Consider the following 17,133-nt stretch of genomic DNA (forward strand, 5'->3'; position numbering starts at 1 on the left):
GAGAGAGACGCTGTATCAAAAACAAAAACAAAGATTGCCTGTGGAAGCCAAATACACCCATGACTTTCCTACAGATTCTAGAAGATTTTAAAAATGCATCACTTGTGTAACACTGAGTGCAAAAATAAAGACGACAGGGTTGACTGAATTTTAAAAACCCGAGTTTAATCTAAGACAAACCAAAAACATCCTAGCCAATGTGAAATGGAGAAAGTGTTTCCTGTTTAGCACATCAGTTACAACAGAATTCCCTTAAAGAATTTTTTAAAAGTTGCGTTAGAAAATTATGTGGCACTTGGTTTCAGTTTTATAGCACTTTTTCAATGCCCCTGTTTTGTCATTTCATCACACAGCTTGTGTGTCAGAAGAAGATACTTATTTTCTAAAAAGGGGAGCATTTAATAAGCATTGGCATCTATCCAAGGGAAAATATTTAAATATGATTTATAGGAATTGTGGAGCTAATGATAAGCTAAAGATACAGTATCTATTTTTAACATTCTAGAAATTCCAAATCGAAGCGTTCCAGGCACATACTAGGTAAGGGTTAGGTGGAAAAATCAGCAATAGTGCAAACCTAGACTTTCTACCAAGTTTTCTGTTCTTATATCCCACCAACAGAAACATACATCCCTGGGCAATTCTATTATTTGGGGGAATAATACTTTACCATTGATTTCGAAGACTTCCATCGAACTTTGTTCAAAAGCTGCTCGTTCTTGGGCGCTACCCAAGAACTCTTCCTCCTTGAGAATTTCCTTACTTTCCATTGCTAAGCTTTATAGACTGCCAAAGTCCTCGAGTCAGCAGAAACACTCTCCTCAGGAGGAACCACTTGGGGAATGATCCTTCCCACTGAACCACCACAGCGAGTTGTAGATCTCACAGAACTTCCCTTTGGCTGTGATTTCTGAATTTGCAAAATGTTTCCTGGCACATCAGGATTGGACATTTCTCATTTGGAGCTATTCACAGATGGATCTCCTGCTTATTAAGGGGGAGGTCAAGGAAGTTTGGGGGCACATGTTATGGACCCGTGAAACCACCCCCTTGCTCTCAGGCCCCTGAGAGCCAAGAGCAGGCTGATTCCAGGGCAGGCCTTTCTCTCCCTCCCCTTTACCTATCCAAGCCTCGCTATTGTCCCAGACCCAGCCCGCTGTTCCAGGACCTCTCCAATCTACTGAAATCTCCCTCTCCCACCTCCTTGGGCCCTGAGCTCATCCTTGCTACTCTAAGTGTGGTCCCAGGACCAGCAGCATCAGCAGCAACTGGGAACTTGTTAGAAATGCCATCTCAGGTTCCACTATGTCAGAGTGGATCCTAACCTACAGTTTAACTAGATCCTCAGGTGATGTACGTACACATTAAAATTTGAAAAGCTCTGCTGTATAGCACATAGCTTAGCACTTAATGATATGTTCCTCTGCAGTTTTCCCACGTTTTCCGTATCTGTGTGTGTGTGCAGATGTGTGCTTGCTCCAGCTCCCAGCCCTGGAGGGATCTAGCTGCTTGAGAGGAGGAGCCTCTTTCCTCCCTCCCTCACGGTCCTCCCTCCCTACCAGGGGTGCTGAATAGCACAGTGGTTAAGGCATAGACACTAAGAGCTAGAAGGTCTGGCTTCAAATCCCACCTCTTCCACATAAGAGCTGTGTGGCCGTGGGCAAGTCATTAAAGCTTTGAGTACTTGACTTTCCTATTTGTAAGATAAGGAAGATTTTAGTAATTGTATTGAATGAACAGAAGTATGTAAAGTAGCTAGGACAACCTTGGTCATATTGTTGTTATCACTAGAGATGTTGTGGACCTGCTGGCTGCCAGGGAGATGGAGAAATAGCACAAGATGGATGTGGATTCAGCTAAATTCCAGATAACTGCTTTGAAGTGCAGCAATGGTTGATATACTTGAGAGGACAGAGTTGGTCTAGAGGCAGGGGATGGACTACCCTGGGAAGCTTTATTATCAGAATCAAGGAGATGCTGGAGCTGGGTTTAAAGGGATGATTGGGGTTGTTGGGGATCAAGGTAAGGAAGGGGCCCTCCTGGCAGGAAGAACAATGGTTTAGCCTTGCAAAGGTGGGACAGCTTGGGGCAGGAGACCCACAGATGCATGGTCTATTTGCAAGGTTAAGAGCTGAGGTGGGGAGGTGCCAGAAGATGAGGCCTGAGGCCAGCCAGGCTAGGTCACTTTCTTCAGCCTGTGGCATGGCAGAAAGTGAAAAGGGAATGAAACTCAGAGAAGGGAGTTCCTTGCAGTGTCTCACAAGGCAGAGGTCCCTTGTGGAGCCCACAACTTCAATATTCAGGAAGTGACTGGTTTTAGCAGAGAACTTAGAGCAGAAGCCAGCACAGAATAAGTTAAAAGAGAAAACTGGAAAAGAGGAAGTACAAGGGGCTGCCAGCTCCAGCCAGAAGTTTTTGGGTGGGTAGGGCCTGATGATCAAAGCAGTTGGGGCGTCCCTCCCTGACCCCCCTATTCCAGGAGGGAAATTCCCCCAGGCAAAGGAACTCTTGCTTGGGCTGGCGGTGTCTCCCTGCCCTGCCCCTGGCTCTGCCTGATCAGCTCTGTCTCATCCTTTTGGGGATGGGGAGGGGGCTTACTGGAAAATGCTGTGGGCTAACTGTGGAGGGCCCCTGTTCTTGGAGGGACCACTTAGTGGATGTCAAGGGTAGTTGTTTTAGCTCTGAAAATGAGGCCAGACAGATGTGTGTCTCAAACTTAACTCTTTCATTAACTTGCTGCGTGACCTGAGTCAATCTACTTAAGTTCTCTGAACCTCTGCACAAAGTAATAGCTCACAGAAGCATTAACTCTTATCCAGGATTTAATGGTACAACAAACACTGTGCTAGACATTTACTTGCCTTACTCACTACCCACAATAACATGTAACTTGCCTCAGATTGTATGGTTAGGAAGTGCTGGCATCAGAATTCAAATCTAGAACCCCCTGCCAGGATAGCCTGGCTTAATTCTGGTTGAACGCAGGCACGGTAACCAAGAATTTCACACTAGAGGGGATTTTTGAAAACACACATAGCAGTTCCCCACCTGAACCTTGAGGTTCTGGTTTTAATGAATGTCCCTGAGGTGGTTCCAATGTGCAGCAGGCCAGAAACCCTGAGCAGAATAATGACGCTCTCACTGACAGCACCAGAAATCTGTGAGAGCCCTCCCTACTCCATCCTAGGAGAGTCCATTAGCTTGAACCATATGAAATTGCTTGTATTAATGTCTTTTTCACACGCAATGAATGGATTCCAGCTAATCCATTCACTCTTCAGAGCCTGAGACTCTGGGCCAGGACCAGGATGAGGCAAGTTAGTCACTAGCTTGAGTGCAAAAGAGTCAGTAATCAAGGTAAATATTAACAATATTTTAATACAATATTTTTAATAATCAAAGTTAATGCAAAAATTATATAATGAAAAAAATATCAATGTTTTAAATGAGGACAGGGTTCCACCCTGCCCTGCACTTGGGATGACTCTCCTCATATTCACCCTAGTCTTGGCCCTCGCATTAGCTCGGCTTCAGCACCCCCATTACAACATGGGATAACAAGAGGTGCCATGTCTGCCCATAGAGTGAAGAAAGTGTAAGCACATTTGTAAACCAAAGGGCTTTATGTAGAATAGCACCTTACATCAAGTCAGCACATAATGCAAGACTCCAGCATTGTCCACGTTACCCTTAACAATCCTTCAAATCTTCCATTGGTACAAGATACACAATTTAGCAAGTACGGTACAGCCTTTTCCTAAGTCCTACTGAGACACTTTTATCCCCAGGAACCCATATCTAACCATCTCTTCACCAAATGAAGTGGTTGACTTGCATTTGGAGAACAGGCTATTCAAGAAATGTAGAGTCTGGCTTTATAGTTTTTAGCAGAGAGCACGTAATTGGATTGGAGTGTTTAAATATGTATTCAGAGAGGCCCAGTATAGGTTCTGATGTTATCTGAAGTGACAGTTAAGTGGCTCACGGTGCTTTTTTAGACAGGAGTCAGGGGCTGGTGTCCCAGGTAGGTGTGGCCACTCTTGTGGCCTCCACTGAGCTTGATTTTCTATCAACTAGTGGGTTTCAAGTTAATTTGGCTAGTGGGATGCCTGGCAGATCACCACAAAGAACCCCTGAGCGATATTATTCCAGCTTAAAACTGTGGTAACCAGATTAATTAATGCCTGATAGAAAAACCATGGACTGAAAGCTAAGTGTCTGAAATGAACTAACCTACAGCAGCTAGGTAAACTGAACTTTTGTGGCAGTTTCAGAGTCCCTATCATGCATCTGTTCTGTCATCTGCCTGAATCCGTGAGCAGAGACAATGGGAAAGAGAGGTTGGGATAAAGAAAATGTATAGGGGACACATGTTAAAAAAATCTATCTATTACCTTTATTTTTCCAGCCAGTTGTGCATGATGTTAATGGTCCCCCAATGTGACTAGGCCTGTATCAGATCCTGGTACTTAATGAAGCCCAAGAACTTCTGATTTATTTTAAAAATTAAAAAGAAAAATCAACAACACAAATGACCATCAGCAGGTGAATAAATTGTGTTATATCCATCCAATGGAATATTACTCAGCAATAAAAAGAAATAAGGCACACCATGGATGAATCTCCAAATCCATTATGCTGAGGGAAAGAAGCCAGACCTGAGAGGCCATATATTATGATTCCACGGATATGGGATTACAGAACAAGCAAAACTCATTTATACTGTCAGAAAACAGAGTTGTGGTGTCCCAGGGTGAGGCTGACCGCAGTGAATCACAAAGGAAGTTTCCGGGAGTGATGGAGATGTTCTGTAGGTGGAACATCTCATTCATGTTGAACAAATATAAAGTTCAATGAGTTTTGTAACTCAGTGAGTTTCAGAACTCAATGCATTTTGTAACTCATTGAGCTTTGTATTTGAAATGTGTGTGTTTTATGGTATATAAGTTATATCTCAATAAAGTTAATTTAAAAAGAAATTAAAAGACAAAAGTGAAAGAATCATTGTTGTTGGACCTTAGTCCAACTTTTGGCTTTTGAGAGCCATTGGAATGGGACTGTGACAGTGCTGGTTTTCTTCCGAGTGACAGGTGTGGACTGGCCACCCATACTCTGTCTTGCCTGTGATTAGGATCCTTACATATGTTAGGATTGCTGCTGAGTCGGGACTGCACTCTGTGCTCTGAGAATAGAGGAAAGAAAAGAGAAGCAAACTGGTCTCTAGTGAGACTCTTTCACTGACCCAGCCAGTGTCCACGTGAAAAGGCCAAGAAGGCAGCCACCTTCCTGATCGGATTTCAGAAACACAAGTTCTCCTGACTTCAGACACCATGCCCTCCCTTTCTGACACCTGCAATATTTTCACAGGGGACCAAACCTTTAATTCCCCCACTTAGAAACATGATATAAAAATGCATTCCCTGCAAGGAGAGGAAACAGAAACTTACACCACAGTGTAAATGAGCAGCGTTATTCCTTTCCTAGGGTAGTTTGGGATGAGATGTGGGAACAGGACACAGTGGAAGCACTCAGGCCGTAGAGGTCTCTGCCCTAGAAAGTATTAAATGTGCACTGAAAGAAAAGCAAGGGCTACTATTAGAAACTTTGCAGTTTTTGCAATTGTGCTAAGGGTCACCTGTGCTAATTCTCATTGATCTAAAACAATTTTGCCTGACCAGTCCTGGGTTGAGAGCAAATGGATGGAACAGAGAAGTCAAGAAGTCAATCAAAGCTGCTGGAGACGCAGTAGTCCATCATTACCCCATTCAATCGACAGCTGTTTTTTCTAGTACCTACTATGTTCCAAGCTCTGTGCTAGTCAGAAACTAAAACTAAACCTTATCTCCTGCAATAAGCTTGCTAGTCACCCTCCCTTACTCATATGCTCCCAGGGTTACACCCTATCTTGTAATTTTTAGTAACTGTAGATCCTTCCTAATTGTTCACCCATCCATTCCACTCTCTGGCCACACCTCCTGTCTTTCCAGCTCATTCCACTAGCACACTAACTAATGGCCACTAACTATGGCTCTGGTATGCTCCCACTGCCCACCATCTACTTCGTGTCCGCATTCTCCTACTTAGTTTAATTATGATCAGTCATTATAATCATATCCTGGCGCATACCCTTAACCTCCTTGTCTCTCTTCTGCTTCATCATACCCACTTGACAAAACCTACAATCCTGGTTAGACCCAACCCTCCATGAAGCAGAATGTCACTGGATAAAACCATGTGAAGATGCTGAAGGGTATCTTTTTAATGCTATGACATGAACTGCAAATGAACCTTAATCCAGTCTGGCAATAGTACAAAATAGTCTTTATTCAACCCATTCTCTCAAATAACTGTTTCATACCTATCTTCACTTCATCTCTTGTCTTCACTCTCAGGTGGTGATCTGAGAAGATTAAAGGAAATTCTCTACAGATTCCCACCACCACTAGTATCTTCACCTAAGATTCTGCCTGCCTTACTACAAAGAGCCAATCCTTCAACCTGTGTGCTAAAACCATGCCCCCTCTCACCTACTCAAGAGCATTTCTCCAGTGGCAGTTCTTCCTTCTCTCTCCTCTATAACACTGATTTTAAAGCCTTTAATGGAATATTCCCAACTGCTGAGCATACATACTATTGTTTCTTCCATCCTAAAACACTTGTTCTTGGCACACTTCTCTTCAACCTACCACTCAATTTCTTACTTTCTCTTCCAGTAAACTTTCTCAAAAGAGTTACCTAAACCCATTGTCTTCAATTCCTTTCCTCCCATGCTCTTTTAGATCAAATCCAATGGGGCTTTTATACCCGTAACTCAACCAAAACTACTTTTGCTAATATCACCAATGAACTCTGCATAGTAACATCCTATGGTCAAATTTTAGTTCTCACTTTACTTGTCAGAAGCACTTCATGAGGTTGTTCATGCTCTTCTCCTTGAAATAATCTTTTCAGTATTTTCTTTTTTTTTTTGAAATGAAATTATTTACATTTATTATTATTTACAATTATTAAAGTACAAAGGATACCCATTTGTAGAAAAAGAAATATAGCAAACATATTAAAATGTACATAATTTTAAAAAACTATGATAGAGCTTTTCCTTTTTTTTTTTTTTTATTGTTGGGGATTCATTGAGGGTACAATAAGCCAGGTTACACTGATTGCAATTGTCAGGCAAAGTCCCTCTTGCAATCATGTTTTGCCCCCATAAAGTGTGACACACACCAAGGCCCCACCCCCCTCCCTCCGTCCCTCTTTCTGCTTCCCCCCCCATAACCTTAATTGTCATTAATTGTCCTCATATCAAAATTGAGTACATAGGATTCTCTTGATTTATTTTCTTCATTCCTTCTCTTTTCCTAACCTCTTAGTATCAGAGTCCTCCTGGGTTCTAGATTTTGCCATCTTTTCCATTCATACTTACTTCCTTGTTGATGTTATCTGGTCTAATGGGATTATTTTTCCCTTAATCCCCAGTGTGACAGTAATGTCTCATGGGTTTAAATTTCACTTGTGTGTCATAATCCTCCAATTTCTATTTCTAGATTAGACTTCACTCTTGAACTCACTCTCAGACTCATATTTCTAGACATATGTCATATGCACATTTCAAAAGCTATATGCCAAAACTAGACTGGTATTTTTTCCATCTTAGTTGATGGCAGCTCATCCCTATAGTTGTTTCAGTCAAAACCTTGAGGTCAACCTTAAGCTCTTTTATCTCTCTATCTTTCTTTTTCAATATTCAGTTCTTTAGGAAATCTATTGACTTTACCTTCAAAATATACCCAGAATTTGCAACTTCTCATCAACTCCCTGGGACCAATCTGGTGCAAGTTACCATGGTCTCTCACCTGTATTTCTTCAATAACTTTCTAATTGGTGTCCATATTTCTGTTGTTGCTACTATACAGTCCATGTTTGACACAGCAGTCAGAATTATCCTTTTAATATATAAATTAGGAGTGATGTTGGGAAAATAGTGGGGTAGGAAGAAAGCAGGAATCTTTCTCTCCATCTGGACAACAATTATACTGTCGGGAACAGTCTGAAAGGACTATTTTGGAGCTCAAGAGTTTATTTGAATGCTTATATCTTCCAGGGAACAATTAGGCTGGTAAATTTCAGATAATTTCTGTTGATTTTGGCCGTCAACATAATGGTGACCACCCATTTTAAAACTATCTTTGTGGCAGACAGCTGCAGGGACTGCAACCAATGTGTCTTGTGTTGCTTGCTAGAACTAGAGTGGGACTTAGTCCTCCAAGTATTAGAGTTTGTGTTCTGACTATGGATTGCTACTTCTGATCACTGAATGGCTATGGAGGCTGTATGCCATTATTTTGCCACCATCAACTAAATGACCTGAAGCAGTGCCTGTTGTTTGGGACACCCCCAGACAAGTCTATATACAGGGGGACTTAGGAAGCCATTGTGCATGCCCAGGGAGTGACCTGAGGAGATCTTAAGTTTTTACTTTAGACTGATTTCCAGAACAGAGACACCCTTCAAAAAATAAAAAGAAAAATCATTCTGTCTTGGGGAAGGAAGAGCATTGTATTTCTAGAATTAACACGTTGTAGGATTCAAATGTCCATCAGTGAACCAAAAACATCACAAGGCACACAAAGAAACAGGAAAGTAGGCCCATTTACAGAAAGAAAATAAGACTAAATAAATAGACAAAAAATGTACTTGATGAATCCCAAATATGGACTTATCACACAAAGACTTTAAAATGACTGTCTTAAAGATTCTCAAAGAGCTAAAGGAAGACATGGACAAAGACAGGAAAACAATGTATGGACAAAATTAGAATGCCAATAAAAGTATAGACAGTATAAAAAGGGACCAAAATGAAATTCTGGAGCTGCAAAATGTAATAACTGAATAGAAAAATATACTCAAGGGGCTGAAAAGCATGTTTGAGCAAGCTGAAGAAAGAACCAGCATATTTGAAGATACAACCATTGGGATAACTGAGCCTGAGGAACAGAAAGATAACAGAATGAAGAAAAGTGAATAGAGCCTAAGGAATCCATGGGGAACCATCAATCAGACCAAAATAAACATCATGGGGGTGATCCCAGAAGAAGAAGAGAGAGAAAAGAGAAGAAAATATTGAAGACATAATGCCTAAAAATGCCCCAGATTTAATGAAAAATACGAATTTACAAATCCAAGAAGCTAAAAGAAAAAAAAAAGGATGAACTCAAAGAAACCCATAGTGATACACATTATAATCAACTCATCAAAAGGACAGAATCTTAAAAGCAGCAAATGAGAAGTGACTTATCACATACAATGGCTCTCAATAAAATTTTAGTCAGCAGAGTGCAGTGGTGTATGCTTATAGTCCCATCCACTCAGGAGGCTCAGGCAAAATGACAGTTTAAGATTGGGATTTCTGGAGGCAGAGCATGATGGCGGATGGGACGGATGTGTAGCCCACCTCTCCCAGGTCATCAGGTGAGAGGAAGGGGAGTCTGGAACTTTTCCCCATGTGGATTGTTGGTGTGGACAGACAGCTGGAGACGTGCAGCGAATTGGCGGATTGCTATATATGAGGTGTAATTTAAAATCATGGACTCTGTTGTAGAGATTTTCCCGCCTCGACAGCAGCTTGCAATTCCTGGCAAAACCCAATTGATGAAAATTTATTCCTGAGCCGAGTTTAATGATGTGAAAGAGGTCCCGCTCAGAGCTGCAAGGGACTAGGCAACCTGATGGAAAATTGAAGGGAAGGGACCCTGCCCTGGAGACAGACATTTTGAATTGTCCAAAATGGCAGACAACTTCCCCCAGAACAACAGGAGTGATTAAATAGACTGGACCATTCCTAGTGGGGAATATTGATACAGGCTGGCAGTTCAGGCTGTGCAGTGAACTGGTGGGTGGCTGGACTCAAAAGTCCAGATTCAAAAGTAAGACTTTGAGCCACAAAAACTGAGGATAAGGTCTCCATGCTCTGCAGCCTCGGGAGCTGGCAGCAGCTAAAGTTGGTGGCAGCCAGCACCCTCCCCCACAGCCGATTGCAGTTGCCAGTTTACAGGAGAACATGGGAGCAGAATGGAAAGATTTATGAAGCATGGACTCCTGCACCAAGTTGGGAGGTTGGATAGGAGTGTTATCTGGAACAGAGCCGCTGAGGTTGGACGATAATTAGGTAATAAACTTTTACAGAAACTCCAAAATGGTGATTGGCCAGGTAGGGTGGTTACCATGGTAACAGTGTAAATTGTGAACCAGGTATAAGTCTGGGAACAACTGACAGTGCCACCTGGTTTCCAGAAAGTATATTGCATTATAAACATATTCCTATGAAAGTTGATCCCTATGTCATACATACAGATGTATATTTCTACATATACACAGAATAATATTTTTGTGGTTGGTGCCTTTTTTTTTTCTTTTCCTCATCACTTTCTTGGAGGAGCGATTTTTTTTTTTTTGTAGTCATGCCACTGTACCACCCTTGGGTAGAGTGCCATGACGTCACATGGCTCACAGCAACCTCTAACTCTTAACTCTTGGGCTTACGTGATTCTCTTGCCTCAGCCTCCCAAGCAGCTGGGATTACAGGTACCCACCACAATGGCTGGCTATTTTTTGGTTGCAGTTTGGCGGGGGCTGGGTTCGAACCTGCCACCCTCGGCATATGGGGACGGCGCCCTACTCACTGAGCCACAGGCGCTGCCCTGGAGGAGCGATTGTTAATTTTTTATTATTATTATTTTTATATATATATTTTTAATTTTATTCTATTTTTAATTTTTTCTTTCTTCTTTTTTAACTTTTTTTATCAACACCATAAAAAAGTTTTTTCTCCTCTTCCCTTTCTCTCTTCCTCTTCTTCCCTTCTTATGGTTTCTGAGAGGGCTTACATCAGACTTTTAGAGGTTTTTTTTGTTTGTTCATTTGTTTGTTTTTTACCTTTTTTTTTCAATTATCTTACGATTATCATTATATTTACTGTGGTTGTTTTTATTGGTGTTGTCTGTATGTCTATGTGTTTCTGATTGTTTGTGCATCTGTAGGCTTGTGTGTCTGGTAGCCTTTTTATCTGTCTATTTCCTCATTTGGCTTCACTGAGTTTGGTGTTTTGCTAAATCCTTGGGTTGGCTATTTTCCCTAACTCCAAATTTCATGTTCAACAAGAACAAGCAGGAGGCTAGAGCTGACAGCTAAACATGCTATGAATACAAACCTGCAAGAGTAAAACAGGGCCTGAGGCACAGGTTCTGGGAACTCAAAACAGCTTCTCTTCTGAAGGGGAATTTAGCAGGGACAGAAACAAAAACCCACAAAGTTGTTCTGTTCCGTCAGTGACATCAATCAGGGGCTGGGCTGGAACTGAGTGAACACCCTCCAGCCTCCATCAAGTGCCCGAGGTTGTCAAGCCTCACCTCTCCCTACTGGATAGAGACGAAGAGGAGTGGCCTGGCTGAGCAGATATAGATTTCCTTGTGATTCAGGCAGGTGCAAACCCCTGGAGAATCTATTCACTGTAGGCAACAGGGTCACAGCCCTGTGGGACTATCAGTGACTGGGTGTGACAGAGGATCAAGGTGGGGAAGGAGGCATCAACATTCCCAGACAAATCTATTCACTGGGTGGGTCCTCCTGAATTCAAGGAACACCGGAGCAAGTCATATCTGAGTTGTCAACAGACCACTGCGATCCAGTTGCCAGAGACCTTTTAAGCTCTCCCACCTAAGACAGGTCCTGACTGAGACAATTGATTTTGACCTTTTTTTTTTTATTGCTGGGGATTAATTGAGGGTACAATAAGCCAGGTTACACTGATTGCAATTGTTAGGTAAAGTCCCTCTTGCAATCATGTCTTGCCCCCGTAAAGTGTGACACACACCAAGGCCACACCCTCCTCCCTCTGTCCCTCTTTCTGCTTTCCCCCCCCCATAACCTTAATTGTCGTTAATTGTCCTCATATCAAAATTGAGTACATAGGATTTGTGCTTCTCCATTCTTGTGATGCTTTACTAAGAGTAATGTCTTCCACTTCCATACAGGTTAATACGAAGGATGTAAAGTCTCCATTTTTTTTAATGGCTGAATAGTATTCCATGGTATACATACACCACAGCTTGTTAATCCATTCCTGGGTTGGTGGGCATTTAGGCTGTTTCCACATTTTGGCGATTGTAAATTGAGCTGCAATAAACAGTCTAGTACAAGTGTCCTTATGATAAAAGGATTTTTTTCCTTCTGGGTAGATGCCCAGTAATGGGATTGCAGGATCAAATGGGAGGTCTAGCTTGAGTGCTTTGAGGTTTCTCCATACTTCCTTCCAGAAAGGTTGTATTAGTTTGCAGTCCCACCAGCAGTGTAAAAGTGTTCCCTTCTCTCCACATCCACACCAGCATCTGCAGTTTTGAGATTTTGTGATGTGGGCCATTCTCACTGGGGTTAGATGATATCTCAGGGTTGTTTTGATTTGCATTTCTCTAATATATAGAGATGATGAACATTTTTTCATGTGTTTGTTAGCCATTCGTCTGTCATCTTTAGAGAAAGTTCTATTCATGTCTCTTGCCCATTGATATATGGGATTTTTGGTTTTTTCATGTGGATTAATTTGAGTTCTATATAGATCCTAGTTATCAAGCTTTTGTCTGAATGAAAATATGCAAATATCCTTTCCCATTGTGTAGGTTGTCTCTTTGCTTTGGTTATTGTCTCCTTAGCTGTACAGAAGCTTTTCAGTTTAATGAAGTCCCATTTGTTTATTTCTGTTGTTGTTGCAATTGCCATGGCAGTCTTCTTCATGAAGTCTTTCCCCAGGCCAATATCTTCCAGTGTTTTTCCTATGCTTTCTTTGAGGATTTTTATTGTTGCATGCCTTAAATTTAAGTCCTTTATCCATCTTGAATGAATTTTTGTGAGTGGGGAAAGGTGTGGGTCCAGTTTCAGTCTTTTACATGTAGACATCCAATTCTCCCAACACCATTTATTGAATAGGGAGTCTTTCCCCCAAGGTATGTTCTTGTTTGGTTTATCGAAGATTAGGTGGTTGTAAGATGTTAGTTTCATTTCTTGGTTTTCAATTCGATTCCATGTGTCTATGTCTCTGTTTTTGTGCCAGTACCATGCTGTCTTGACCACTATGGCTTTGTAGTACAGACTAAAATCTGGTATGCTGATGCCCCCCAGCTTTATTTTTGTTACAGAGAACTGCCTTAGCTATACGGGTTTGTTTCCAGTTCCATACAAAATGCAGAATCATTTTTTCCAAATCTTGAAAGTACGATGTTGGTATTTTGATAGGAATGGCATTGAATAGGTAGATTGCTTTGGGAAGTATAGACATTTTAACAATGTTGATTCTTCCCGTCCATGAGCATGGTACGTTCTTCCATTTGTTAATATCCTCTGCTATTTCCTTTCTGAGGATTTCATAGTTTTCTTTATAGAGGTCCTTCACCTCCTTCGTTAGGTATATTCCTAGGTATTTCATTTTCTTTGAGACTATGGTGAAGGGAGTTGTGTCCTTAATTAGCTTCTCATCTTGACTGTTATTGGTGTATACAAAGGCTACTGACTTGTGGACATTGATTTTATATCCTGAAACATTACTGTATTTTTTGATGACTTTTAGGAGTCTTGTGGTTGAGTCTTTGGGGTTCTCTAAGTATAAGATCATGTCGTTAGGAAAGAGGGAGAGTTTGACCTCCTCTGCTCCCATTTGGGTTCCCTTTATTTCCTTGTCTTGCCTAATTCTATTGGCTAGAACTTCCAGCACTATGTTGAATAGTAAAGGTAAGAGAGGACAACCTTTTCTGGGTCCAGTTCTAAGAGGAAAAGCTGTCAGTTTTACTCCGTTCAGTAAAATATTGGCTGTGGGTTTGTCATAGATAGCTTCATAGAAATGTGCCACTTATGTCTATACTCTTCAGTGTTCTAATTAGAAAAGGATGCTGGATTTTATCAAATGGTTTTTCTGCATCTATTGAGAGGATCATGTGATCTTTATTTTTGCCTCTGTTAATATGGTGGATAATGTTTATGGACTTGCGTATGTTAAACCAGCCTTGCATCCCTGGGATGAAGCCTACTTGATCATGATGAATGACTTTTTTGATGATAAGCTCTAATTTATTGGCTAGGATTTTGTTGAGAATTTTTTCATCTATATTCATGAGTGAGATTGGTCTAAAATTCTCCTTTCTGTTTGGGTCTTTTCCTGGGTTTGGTATCAGGGTGATGTTTGCTTCATAGAATGTGTTGGGGAAGATTCCTTCTTCCTCAATTTTTTGGAATAATTTCTGCAGTACAGGAATAAGCTCTTCCTTGAAGGTTTGATAGAATTCTGGAGTGAAGCCATCTGGACCAGGGCATTTTTTTGGTTGGAAGATTTTTTATTGTTTCTTTGATCTCAGTGCTTGAAATTGGTCTGTTTAGGAGCTCTATTTCTTCCTGGCTGAGTCTAGGGAGAGGGTGTGATTCCAAATATTTATCCATTTCCTTCACATTGTCAAATTTCTGGGCATAGAGTTTCTGGTAGTATTCAGAGATGATCTCTTGTATCTTTGTGGGATCAGTTGTGATTTCCCTTTTATCATTTCTGATTGAGGTTACTAGAGATTTTACTTTTCTATTCCTCGTTAGTCTGGCCAATGGTTTATCTATTTTATTTATTTTTTCAAAAAACCAACTCCTTGTTTCATTAATTTTCTGAATGATTCTTTTGTTTTCAATTTCATTGATCTCTGATTTGATTTTGGATATTTCTTTTGTTCTACTGAGTTTAGGCTTAGATTGTTCTTCTTATTCCAATTCCATAAAATCTCTTGTGAGATTGTTGATGAGCTCTCTTTCTGTTTTTCGAATGTAGGCATCTAAAGCGATGAATTTTCCTCTCAAAACTGCTTTTGCAGTATCCCACAGGTTTTGGTAGCTTGTGTCTTCATTGTTGTTATGCTCAAGGAAGTTAATGATTTCCTGTTTTATTTCTTCCTTCACCTATCTGTTATTCAACAGAAGATTGTTTAATTTCCATGCCTTTGGTGGGGTCGAGCATTTTTGTTAGAGTTGAGTTCCACCTTTAGTGCCTTGTGGTCTGAGAAGATACAAGGTAAAATTTCAATTCTTTTGATTCTGTTGATATTTGTTTTGTGTCCCAGGATATGATCAATTTTGGAGAATGTTCCATGGGGTGATGATAAGAATGTATATTCTTTATTTTTGGGATGGAGTGTTCTATATGCATCTATCAAGCACAGTTGTTCTAGGGTCTCATTTAAATCTCTTATATCTTTGTTCAATTTCTGTTTAGAGGATCTGTCCAGCTCTGTAAGAGGAGTGTTAAAGTCTCCTGTTATGATGTATTATCAGATATCATATTGCTCAGACTGAGTAAGGTCTGTTTCAAGAATCTGGGAGCATTTAAATTGGGTGCATAAATATTTAGAATTGAAATGTCTTCTTGTTGTATTTTTCTCTTGACCAATATAAAGTGACCATCTTTGTCTTTTTTGACTTTAGTTGCTTTAAATCCACATGTGTCTGAAAATAAGATTGCAACTCCTGTTTTCTTCTGAATTCCATTTGCCTGAAAAATTGTCTTCCTACCCTTGACTCGGAGCTTTAATTTGTCTTTTAAAGCCAGGTGTTTTTCTTGCAGACAGCAAATGGATGGCTTGTGTTTTGTAATACAGTCAACCAATCTATGTCTCTTCAGTGGGGAATTCAAGCCATTAACATTTATTGAGGTAATTGATAAGTGTGGTAGTATTCTATTCGTCTTATTTTGTGAGAGTCCATTGCTTAGTTTTATCTTTTGCATCCGTGTGGAGGTTTGGTTCTGTCCTTTAATATCTGAGTTCTTACTTTGCTTCTGATCCATTGTGGTGGTCAGTGTGAAGATCAGGTTGAAGTATTTCCTGTAGAGCTCGTCTTGTTGTGGCGAATTTCCTCAATGTTTGTATATCCGTAAATGATTTGATTTCTCCATCAGTTTTGAAGCTTAGCTTAGCAGGGTACAGAATTCTGGGCTGGAAATTGTTCTGTTTAAGTAGATTAAAGGTAGATGACCATTGTCTTCTTGCTTGGAAAATTTCATTAGAGAAGTCTGCGGTCACTCTGATGGATTTGCCCCTGTAGGTCAACTGGCGCTTACTCCTGGCAGCTTGCAGAATCTTTTCTTTTGTCTTGACTTTGGAGAGGTTCATCACAATGTGTCTTGGAGAAGCTCGGTTAGAGTTGAGGTGACCTGGGGTCCGATATCCCTCTGAAAGCAGTGTGTCAGAATCTTTGGTGATATCTGGGAAATTTTCTTTTATAATATTCTCTAGTATGGCTTCCATTCCTCTGGGGCATTCTTCTTCCCCTTCTGGAATTCCTATAACTTGTATGTTGGAACACTTCATAAAGTCCCATAATTCCGACAGTGAACGTTCTGCTTTCTCTCTCTTCTTTTCTGCCTGTTTTACTATCTGAGTTATCTGAAGAACTTTGTCTTCTAACTCTGAACTTTTTTCTTCTGCATGGTCTAACCTGTTGCTGATACTTTCCATTGCATCTGTAAGTTCCCTAATTGACTGTTTCAGTTCCTTCAGTTCTGCTGTATCCTTTTTATATTCTTCATATTGTTCATGTCTTATTTGATTCTGTTTTTGGGTTTCGTTTTGGTTATTTTCTACTTTAGTAGCAGTTTCCTTCATTGTTTCCATCATTTCTTTCATTGTTTTCAACATGTGTATTCTAAATTCCCTTTCTGTCATTCCTAACATTTCTTTATAGGTGGAATCATCTGCAGTAGCTACCTCATGGTCCCTTGGCGGGGTTGTTCTGGAGTGATTCTTCATGTTGCCTGGAGTTTTCTGCTGATTCTTCCTCATGAGTGATTTCTTTTATCTGTTTCCTTGCCCTAATTTTCCTTTCACTTCTTCTTGCTCTTTAAGTTCTCATGCCTGTGGACTAAGGGTTACAGGACCAGAAGTGTGAGAAAGTTGAACAGCAAAAAAGGAATGAAAGAAAGGAGGACCGAGTGATGAGAAAAATAAAGAAAAATAGAGAAAGGAGAGGGGGTGGGTAAAAGGAATATTGACAAAAAGAAGAGAGGCACAGAAAGAGGGAGACAGAGCAAATAGGTGTACAGTAGGGTACTTTGACACA

General features: G+C 40.7%; 1 protein-coding gene across 1 annotated transcript in view; it reads right to left on the minus strand.

Moving 5' to 3' along the window:
- Positions 1-827, minus strand: part of MARCO (macrophage receptor with collagenous structure) — a 47,768-nt gene extending 46,941 nt beyond the window's left edge. Inside the window, exon 1 of the mRNA XM_053598215.1 lies at positions 671-827. Coding sequence (XP_053454190.1) covers positions 671-770 — 100 coding nt within the window. The 5' untranslated portion in view covers positions 771-827. The remainder of the gene's footprint in view (positions 1-670) is intronic.
- Positions 828-17,133: the final 16,306 nt, after the last annotated feature.

Source organism: Nycticebus coucang, chromosome 7 (genome assembly GCF_027406575.1).
Source record: "Nycticebus coucang isolate mNycCou1 chromosome 7, mNycCou1.pri, whole genome shotgun sequence".
Classification (NCBI taxonomy): domain Eukaryota; kingdom Metazoa; phylum Chordata; class Mammalia; order Primates; family Lorisidae; genus Nycticebus; species Nycticebus coucang.